The sequence below is a fragment of the Melozone crissalis genome, unplaced genomic scaffold (genome assembly GCF_028551555.1).
Source record: "Melozone crissalis strain CALT ecotype California unplaced genomic scaffold, PUWL_Pcris_2 ptg000075l_1, whole genome shotgun sequence".
In the NCBI taxonomy this organism is placed as follows: domain Eukaryota; kingdom Metazoa; phylum Chordata; class Aves; order Passeriformes; family Passerellidae; genus Melozone; species Melozone crissalis.
Window position 1 is genome coordinate 1,635,656 of NW_026535852.1, and position 10,958 is coordinate 1,646,613.

The 10,958-nt window shown below is 36.8% G+C and overlaps 1 protein-coding gene across 1 annotated transcript in view; it reads left to right on the forward strand.

The window, feature by feature from the left end:
* BRWD1 (bromodomain and WD repeat domain containing 1) overlaps positions 1-10,958 on the forward strand; it is a 50,254-nt gene that overhangs the window by 33,787 nt on the left and 5,509 nt on the right. The window contains exons 31-40 of the mRNA XM_054290024.1: positions 691-811; positions 2,126-2,251; positions 2,779-2,854; positions 3,390-3,434; positions 3,533-3,679; positions 4,348-4,500; positions 4,765-4,934; positions 6,361-6,596; positions 8,126-8,317; positions 9,123-10,097. Of these exons, the coding sequence (XP_054145999.1) occupies positions 691-811; positions 2,126-2,251; positions 2,779-2,854; positions 3,390-3,434; positions 3,533-3,679; positions 4,348-4,500; positions 4,765-4,934; positions 6,361-6,596; positions 8,126-8,317; positions 9,123-10,097 (2,241 nt within the window). The remainder of the gene's footprint in view (positions 1-690; positions 812-2,125; positions 2,252-2,778; positions 2,855-3,389; positions 3,435-3,532; positions 3,680-4,347; positions 4,501-4,764; positions 4,935-6,360; positions 6,597-8,125; positions 8,318-9,122; positions 10,098-10,958) is intronic.

Genomic DNA, 10,958 nt, shown 5'->3' on the forward strand with positions numbered 1-10,958 from the left:
GAAACAGTTTTCTAGGTCATTATTCTCAGAAATTACATCAGAAATGGGAGATGTGGAGTGCTGGCATATTGCAGAAATCAAGGATGATCCTAAGAATCATCAGGAAGAGGATCATGGACTTTGCTGAATCCAAAAGTGCCCTCATAGTGCTTTATAACTTTGGCAGTGTTTTGTGCCACGAGGGAATGAAATGAAAATGTTACCAAGGCTTTCCCTCACAAAGGTTTAGGGAGGTAATCAAAAGGAGAAGGAAGAAAAAGGGAAAACACAAAAAAGAGAAATTGCACCTCTTCCTGCACTAAAAAGAGAAGCCAAGGCCAGGAGAGTTGTAGAATCATGGAATGGATTGGGTTGGAAAGAATCTTAAAACCCATCCAGTGCCACCCCAGCCACGGCAGGGACACCTCCCACTGTCCCAGGCTGCTCCAAGTCCCAGTGTCCAACCTGGCCTTGGGCACTGCCAGGGATCCAGGGATGGAATTCCATCCCAGCCCCTGCCCACCCTCCCAGGAACAATTCCTAATTCCCAATATCCCATCCATCCCTGCTCTCTGTCAGTTTGAAGCCATTCCCTGTGCTGTCCCTCCATCCCCTGGCAATTGTCTCTTTCCTATCAGCTCCTTCAGGCCCTGGAAGGCCAGAAATGATGTCCAACAGTAAAATGTTGCTGTTGTTGCTGTTTTTCACCAGACATCTCAGCAGCCTTTGCTGGCCCTGTGGACCTGTGCACGTACCCCAAGTACTGCACGGTGGTTGCGTACCCCACGGACCTGACCACCATCCGCACCCGCCTGGCCAACCGCTTCTACAGGTGAGTGCTGAATGCAGCACCCTGACAGCCCTGCCTGAGCAATCCACCACTTCAAACCACCCAATGGGAAAAACTCCCTGCAGTTACTTTAAATTTATTTAAATTTAAATAAAAGATTTTGAAGTGCTGTCCTTGAGTTACGTTGAGCGTGACGAGGGTTAAGCTGTTGCTATTTTCACAAATGAGCTTAAACACAAGAGGTGAAATGTTAAATATAAACAGCAACATTTTAAATGATAAAAACTTAAAAGTCTTCCCTCTGTCTCCTCTGTAATGATGACAGAGCTCTGGTTTGATGGATGTGCTGGTCAGCCATAGCTTGAAAATAAATTTAAGTATATTCTTCATCTGGACCTGTATTCAGTGTGTCTGAATGTCTGTAAATTCAGTGAAGTCTGAGTGTCTGTAAATACAGTGAAGAGGCATTAATAGTGATTTTCCTCCTGTAGAAGATAGAAAAAATATTTTGGGAAATAATTGTAAATTCTGTAGGTGAAGAACTGCAGACTTGGGGTATCTCTGCTTCACAGGTATAAGGAATGGGGAAAATGAGTTGTAAAAATGAAATTACAGGCTTGTGGAAGCTCATTTCTATCAAGTTATAATTTCAATTTGTAGCAGTTTCCCAAATCTTATTTTTAAGATTTTACAGGGGGCACTGTTTTCAGTGGTCAGTTGGCCTCAAAGCAAGGTCTTTAAGGGAAAACAGAAAGAACCATCATGTATCTTAAAAATGTAATTGGACAAAGCTCTTGTCACTCCTTTTTAATTGCTTGTGCTTTGCATTTATACATTAAAAGTTCCTCAGATGTCTCAACTTGTGTTCCATTTCTCAGGGCTTTGTAACAAGCAGCTTCTGATATTTCCAGAAGAAATGTGATCATTTAGAGTAGTGATTAAATTATATTCTTCCCCTTCCTTTTGAATAAGTTAAATGTAATATTTTTAAAAATGGTTGTGTTTTTAAAGAATCCAGGAAATCTACAGTCCTTGGGATGATTTCAGTGATATTTTGGGATTTAGGGATAACAAATGCTGGTGCTTACTTGGCCAGCTGAATTAACTGAATTTATGTCCCAAACTGCCTAAGGATGAATTATTAATAATGAGTTGGGAAATGAGTGATGGAAGATGTGCATTGCTGGTTCTGCTTCCTTGAGTTTTCCATGTGAAGGAGAAGTTTGCGACTGCCCTAAAGGGCCATAAAACAGAGGACATCTAATTCTCATATGAAGAGAGAATTACAGAGATACAATTTTTGCTGGTTTTAAGCTTTTCTGTAGTATTAAAGGTGCAATATTTTCTAATTTGAAGGAGAATTTCAGCATTGGTTTGGGAAGTCAGATACATTGAAAGCAATGCCAGAACCTTCAATGAGCCTGGGAGTGCTATTGCCAGAGCTGCAAAAAAAATCACCACCCAGCTCCTGAAGTTTATCAAGTAAGTGGCATTTTAATCTGAATAATGCTTGAATCCTGGTACTTTTCAACAGTGGAGAGTAAAAACAGCTCAGGATCCCTTTGTGGTGAGCCCTGCTTTAAAGGAAGGACAGGTTTCTAATTCTGAGTGTTACCTTAAATACTGACATCTTTAGCTTAGAGGCATTTTACCTTTTTTCCTGGTGTTACAGACCCAAAATGTCACTTGAGATTGAGTATGTTAAATAGCTCAGCCTGTAAAATGTGACTTCTGTGCTGTCCTGTGTACAAGTTCCTGTTGGAGCTTGTCTGACTTAATTAAAAGGTTAAAATAAACTGAGAGGTTTATTTAGAAATAAGTTTGGGCAGCCTTCCTGCAGCTGGGCAGGTCCCTTTCAAATCCCTAATCCTGATTTTTATATTCCATTTAATGCTCAGTTATTGTCTTCCCTTTAATATGGAGCACTTGGTTGTGGCTGAGTTTAATTTAGAAAACAACAACAGCTCTGCTTTTGCTATTCCAATAACAGAGATTTAATTGCATTGCAGTGACCAGGACTGTACAAATATTTTTGAATTATGTAGCACAACAGATGATGAGCAAGATTGTCATGATGCTGATCTGGTAAGTTGTGGGGGTTTTTTTTGTGGAAAATTCAGTAATTTCCAGTAAGAAAATACCAACAACCTTCAAATATTGTTGGTAAAATTGCTGAGTTACTTACATAGCTAATACAAACATGGGCTACATTAGGAATTTTTATGACTGTTTTATGTCACTATATGTCATATATTATATTATATATATAATATATATTATTATTTTATGTCATTTATTAGTGAATTGCATTGCTGGTAATATTTAGTGACTGAATTCAAACCTAATTGCAGTTTCTGATGGAGGTTTTTCCTTTTCTCAAACCACTGAAGATTCCAGACTCCACCTTTTGTTATTATCTAGGATATTGCTTTCCAAATCTCCCAGATGCTGTGTTGTATTTTTCATCCTCATCTTTTATCTTACTGACTTTATTAAGAAAATTCTTAAGAATTAAGAAGAAAATTTAATTTTACCACAGTTTCAAATCTAATGACACTTTTAGCTCCATCACATTTTTTTCCTACATCACTTTGAAGATAATTGATTTTATTTTGTGCAGGATGATGAAAAATGTGTTCCAAGAACATCATACAGAAGAAGAAAAGTGAGTTGGCCAATCTTTACCTTATAACCCAAATCAGGTTGAATTTTTTCTTGCTGTATTCCAATAATATTTTCCCTAACTTTTTTTTTTCCCTCAAGGGGCGGGGTTTAAAAAAAGGGAAAAACCTGAAAAGTGGCTATGATGAAAACTGCTGGAAGAAGCAGTGCATGGAACTGGTGAATTTAATTTTCCAATGTGAGGATTCTGAACCTTTCAGGCAGCCAGTTGATTTGGATCAATATCCTGTAAGTTGTACTTGATAGCCTTAATAGATTCTTCTTTTTTGCTGTGCCTTGTAAGGGGATTATTTTAGAAAAATCGGTGTTTTCTTAATTAAAATGAGTATCTTGAAGGTCTAAAATCTGTTTACTGAGCCTGAGCTATGAATTTGATTTTTTTCCCCTCTTTTTTAGCTGTTCATGGTAATCTTACTACCCCCTCAGTCTCTTTTCTCCTCTAAAAACCCAACAAATTTAATCTAAAGGGAAAAAAAACTTCTTTACAACATAAAACTTCTCCTGGTGACTCCATATTTTGAGTTTGAGTCTCACTTCAGGGTTTAAAAACATCTTGAGGTTCTCTAAAGGAACAAGAATGGGAGAGAAAGAGATTGAGGTGTTTTGATGTGTTTTGATTTAAATTTTTTTGTGTGGTTGTTGTGTTTTGAGGATTTTTTTTTGCTGTTTTTTATAATAGATCTGTTGTTTCTCACAGTAAAATTCATGGGATAATGAAAAGGAAATTTTAAATCAAACTGTCTCAGCAAAAGTGTTTCTTTCTGCTGTGGTGCTTCTCTTTTCACTGCTGCTGAGATAATTTGTGTAATTTTAGCTACTCCAAAATGCCAAATAAAATTCAAAAGATTTTTTTTCCTTTATACTTTCACAGATTTTTTTTTTCATATTTTTTATAGGATTACAGACATATTATAGACACTCCAATGGATTTTGGTACAGTGAAGGAAACCCTGGAAGCTGGGAATTATGACACTCCAATGGAACTGTGCAAAGATATCAGACTGATATTCAGTAATGCAAAATCTTATACTCCAAACAAAAAGTCAAAGGTAGCTGTTACTGTCTGGGGGTTTGTGAATGAAATAAATCTTATTTTGCAATTTGTTAATCAGTACTTTTGATAAAGGTGTTGGTTTGGTAGATAATGGAGAGAAATAGGACAAAAATATTTAATATATTAATTTTCTGTTTATTTGGTGTTACACACAACTGCTTGTGCTTTTCCTATTGCTTTTTTATGCAGTTTTTAATATTACAAATATTAATCTTGGATCCAAGGGTCTGTTTTTAATAGAAAGCACTTCCTTACCCAGATTTACAGTATGACCTTGAGATTGTCAGCGCTGTTTGAAGAGAAAATCCGAAGAATTGTTTCAGATTTCAAAAATGGGCAGAAACAGAATGAGAAGCTAAGGAGAAACCAGAGGTGCAGCAGAAGATTCAATAATCAAAGCTCCGTGCAGCAGCCCACCAAAATGCTCAGGTAATCAAATCATAAAGGTATAAAGATCTCTCAGCTGACTGATTCTCATATTGACTCTCACATTTAGTCTGTGAAGAGGAGAACAACTGATTTTTTAAATGATTTATAACCCCAGTGGGACTTTTATAATTTTCATGCAGTAGGAAAAATATGTTAAAAAAACAGGGACTTTTTAGAGTATAAAACTGAGAAATACCTGGAGACAGAAGGGTAGAAAAGGTTGAGTTTTTCTTTACTATTTGAATCAGAAAATTAATATTTAAGTAAAATAATGAGGAGTGAAACAAAGATTACTTGCTGGATATATTACACACATGAAAATCTGCATAAATGACATATTTTGTTACATACAGAATGAAGTCAGTCCTGTGGAATTTCTAGAAATTGTCACTTGCTGTAGCATTCAGTTGGGAGCCAGATTTGCCTTTTCTCTTGAAGGCCACCAAGCTTTTGACACAATTGCTGTTTGACATGATTAACTCCTGTTCTTAATTTGCATGTGAGACAAAATACAAAAGCTAAATGTGGTAAATTACTGACACTGAACTTCTCCCTTCTGCTGCTGTCCAGTCTTCTTTCTCTGGCAGGGAAAGGGCAGGAATAAATGTTGTAATTTAAAAAAAAAAAAACAAACCTAATTTAAAATACCCCAAACCTAATTTCATGGGATTACTTTTATATTTTAAAATAACCACCCACCAGGATAGGCAGAAATTGTCTTTAGAATCTCATTTGTGCTCAAATCTGGAAAATTGTGTATGACTGTTCAGTGGGGCACAGCAGAAGTGAGGTTTGGGATAACAGAAATTACCTTGTGCACCTGGATGATGTCTGAAAACCTGCAGTGTAAGGAAAAAAATGACAAAAAAACCAGTTCTGTAGGTGAAAATAATGAACTGAGCAGGATGGCAGGCAGCACTCAGGCATGTGGAGGTAAGGAAGGATCAGTTTAGTGAAATTTTCTTTATTTTAAATAGTGAACTGTAAGGTTCCACCTTCTGTGTGTGTTGGGAACTTGGTTTATTTGGAATAATAATAATAATAATAATAATAATAATAATAATAATAATAATAATTTGCCTGTATAGCATTTAGTTGGAGGCTCATGTGCACGTAACCAGGGGCTGGGAGTCCAGCAGGAATTGAGGCTGCTGCAGTGGAAATGAGAGAACATGAATTGTCTGGGGGACATCCACCATTAAATTCTGTTTCTCAGGGCAGACAGAGATTGTCTCCTCTTGTATGACTGCCTAGGAGTGCAGACTGTTTAATCAAAGTAAATGTTTTTAATGTTTAGTAAATGTTTATGTTTATCCTTGCCAGAGTTAAAACTGTCCCACACCACATTAGCTCATAAAAAACCCTCCTAGAAATAAAAAAGTGAATTAAATGTTGTTGTCTTCTCTCTCCTACTTTCACTCTGTAGAAATCTGAAGCAGAAGCCACTCAAGTCTCAGGCCAAACTTGAATCTGAGCAGGAAGATGCTTTTGCTCAGCCTACCTCAAGCAGAGCTGCCTGTGTCACAAGCCATAAACCCAACCCTGGCTCCTACCAGCACAGCTCCTCAGGAGAATCCTCAGACTCTGCCTGCCTGGTGTCCTTTGAGAGGAATGGCAAGGCCAGATCCACACCACTGGCCAACTGTTCTGCTTTGTCATCAGGTCGGGATTTACAATTGCTGCAATTTGCATTCTCAGTTGTTTTTAACGTGGAATTTTTTTCCACAGGGTTTAGGGTTTTTGTGTGATGCACTGTTTTGTGTTTTACAGGATTTTGGACACTTAGATTATTTACAGTGAATGCTATAAAAAGATTTGTGTACTATATATAATCTTTTTGCTTTGATATAGTATATTTACTATTTACTATATATACTATTTGAAATAGTATGTAGTAAATTTATTAATGAAGAAATGTGTCAACAGAAGAGCATAGAGTGTTTGATGATTGCTGCTATATCAAATACAGGTTGTATGCCCATATATGTATATTTATATTACATAAAACTTCTTATAGAGTATTTGATAATTGATACTATATAAAATATAGGTATGCCCATATATGTGTGTATATATATATATGTATTATATAAAACCTCTTATTCAGTATTTGATAATTGATTCTATATAAAATATAGGCTTGCCCATATATGTATATATTTATATTATATAAAACTTCTTACAGAGTATTTGATGATTGCTACTATATAAAATACAGGTTGTATGCCCGTATATGTATGTATATATATGTTATATAAAACTTCTTACAGAATATTTGTAATTGATTCTATATAAAATATAGGTGTGCCCATATATGTATATATATATACATACCAATATATATATTTTATATGTTTTATGTAAAACTTCTTACAGACTATTTGATAATTGATTCTATATAAAACAAAGGTATGCCCATATATGTATATATATATAAAATATATATATATACACCTATATATATTTTATATATGTTGTATAAAACTTTTATAGAGAATTTGATAATTGACACTATATCAAATACAGGTTGTATGCCCATATATGTATATATATTATATATATATATATATATACATACCAATATATATATATTTTTATATGTTATGTAAAACTTCTTATAGAGTATTTGATAATTGATTCTATATCAAATACAGGTTGTATGCCCAAATATGTATATTTATATTATATAAAACTTCTTATAGAGTATTTGATAATTGATTCTATATCAAATACAGGTTGTATGCCCAAATATGTATATATATGTTATACAAAACTTCTTATCCACAATTAGCCAATGACAGAAATTCCCTGACACTTTAAAGCTTTCCCTTTTCCCCTACACCTCACCTTGAAAAAATTCAGCTTATTTCAAAGAATAAGAATGCAAGTTCTGGTAAAATCTGTTAGAAAATGTTCTATGCTTTGGGGTTTTTTATAAACATGTTTTCACTTAAATCTGGTGTTAGAAAAGAGCTGTTTTATTTTAATTGAAGTTTTAATACAGGTTAAATAAGAAGCTTCCTGCCACTGAACACGGTATGAATATGGATTTTGTTGAGATATCGGTTTGATATTCAGGCATGAGAATGCATTTTAAGATAATGTGAGAAAATTCTGAAGATTCCAGGATCAGCAAAATGTAACTCTTAACTGTTTAGAATTCTAACTGCCAATTGCTTTTTTTTTAACAGAGAGTGAAATAGAAGGTTCTGGGGTTTCTTCATCTTCTTCCTCTTCATCTTCATCCTCCTCAAGCAGCTCAGAAGGCAGCAAAGGCTGTGCTGGGGCTCCTGTGTCCCCCTCTCCCCTGCCCAACGGGGTGTGCAGGAGGAACAGCAGCCGCAGGCTGACCCGGAACCGAGCTGCTCAGAGGAAACAGACAGGTGAGGGGCCAGGAGTGCCTTGTGAACAGCAAGAAAAATCCAATGTTTTATGTTTATCTATTTATATTTATAAAAAAAATGAGTGGAGTTAGTATTTTTTTAAATCATTGCATGTGTAAGATACTCTTTTTTTTTTTACTGGTGTGTGACCATGTTCACAGGGGTCTGAGGATGAGGGAAGAGACGAGGATGTGACTCCATGTTTCAGAAGGCTGATTTATTATTTTATTATGATATATTATATTAAAACTATACCAAAAGAATAGAAGAAAGGATTTAATCAGAAGGCTAGCTAAGAATAGAAAAAGAAAGAATGAATAACAAAGGCAGGGAGTCTGACAGCTGGACTGTGATTGGCCATTAATTAGAAACAGCCACATGAGACCAATCCCAGATGCACCTGTTGCATTCCACAGCAGCAGATAATCATTGTTTCCATTTTGTTCCTGAGGCCTCCCAGCTTCTCAGGAGAAAAAATCCTAAGGAAAGGATTTTTCAGAAAATATCATGGCTACACTGGTGCTAATTTTGAAGCTCTCAGATACTACATTCAACTTTTTTAAAGATTTTTTCGTGACTAGGGGAAGGGCAGAAACCCAAAGCTAGGTGAGAGGGAATGACTTGCAATATATCTTAAGAAAAAACAAAACCAGAATGAATCTGAAATTTATGACAGCAAAAGCACCTGATTGTCACTAGGGATTAAATTTCATACATGTCTGTGGGTTGAACCTGCCCCAGTTTTTACAAGGTTTCAAAGCTGCTGTTCCATATTTAAGATATTAACCTCTGCTTTCCTTTACAGGAGCAGTTCTTCAGGAGAATGGGAACACAAGGAAAACAGTCAGGAAAAAGTTATATGGCAGTGACTCTGAAAATACTTCAGCAATGACATCTGAGTCCCTCAGCAACAGCAAGGGCAGGCACAGGAAGATCCCACGCAGGAGTGCTGCTGTGGCTGCCAACAAGCTGAGGCTGATGAGTGATGTGGAGGAAGAGGTGTCGAGCTCAGAGAGCATCGGGCTCTGCAGGAACAGGAAGCTGCCGCACCGCAACGCCTCGGCCGCCGCCAGGAGAATGCTGCTGGAAGGGTCAGAGGATGAGGCAGGCCTCAAGTCTGAGAGTGACAAAGACATAGGAGAGCAGCTCACCAAGAGGAAAACTCTTCCTCAGCCTGGTTGTTCTGCTCCACGAAGGAAATTTGTCAGCGAGTCTGAGAATGGAAGTTCGGATTCCGAGCCCGACACGCAGAGCAAGCAGAAGAGCTGGCAGAGCAACGGGCACAAGCTCAGGGGCTCTGTGTGCTCTGTGTCTCCCAAAGGGAAAAGTCCCACCTTAGACTTTTCAGAGGAGGACTCCAAAAGCCATAATTCTGAGGATGGGGGCAGCCAGAAGGTTTCTGAGCAGTCAACACCTGCCCATCACAAGCCTGCAGTGAGCAACTCTGAGGATGAGGCGGACTCTGAGCCGGACAGGTGGAATGGCAGGAAAGCCTCTGGGCTGCAGCCGTCTCCTCCCTTAAAAAAAGCAAAAGTCTTGAGTGATTTAGAGGACACAGCAGAATCCGAAGCAGAAACCAGAGAGGAGGAGAAGAGTTTTGTGTGGGAGAGCTTGGTGCCCACTAAGATTGTGAGGGGTTCCAAATCTGGAGCTGCCTCCGGCTTCCATCGCTCTTCGGATTCGGACTCGGAGAGTGATTCCAATAACAGCAATTACTGTGAAACTTCTGCAAAAGCAAAGATGAGGAAGAGGAAAGGAAAAACAAAAGTAGTTAGAAAAGGTAACATTTTTAAAGTTAATTTCTCTATTACTTAATACTGAGTAGAGGACAGAGGAAATCTCCAGGAGAGCAGAGTGTTCTTTCTCTTTGTTCAGCTCCTTGTTTTGAGATAACCAAACCCTCTGGTTTGCAGTTCTGTTACCTTGCCCTAATTTCCTGTTGAGATTTTCTCTGCTACAGCAGATTTACAGTTGTTAGTTTCAGTTTGAAGTAACTTTATTGATATTTTTCCAAAATGAATTTGATGGAAAGGTGTTTAAATTATTTTCACATCCATGGTGTGCACAGGAACCTGAAATTTGATTTGACTTTGGGATTTTATTTTGTCAATGATGTGTAGAGTCCTTAACACAGACAGGCACTTGGCCGAAATAAGATTTATATTCCACCTGTTTCAGAAAGTGAAATTATTTTATTTTTGTGTTTTATTCTTTAATTTTATCTGTCACTCAGACCTTTGTGTGGTGACTGATCATGATTTATAGAGTTGGTTTGGTATGGGTTTTTAAATTTATGAGAATGATGCTGATGTTTATTAAACCAAGTCATGTACATTGTGCCTTCATATAATCAGGGAGTTAGTCCTGATTTGGAATTTGAAAGACTATTCAGAGGTTGGTGTTTGTTGCAGTCCTTCCAATCCTGTCAATATACTTTAAGAATCTTAAGAAAATTATTGGTTTTTTAATTAATTACTGTGTCTGTTAAGATGACTCTGTCTTGACAGTTTTCCACAAGAAATATTTACTTGGTTTGTCCCAAGATCTTATATTTAATACATTTATAGGGGCATATTTGTAGAGTTCCTATTTTTCAAATAAATATGTCTTTAATATATATATATAACTGTAACTGTATATA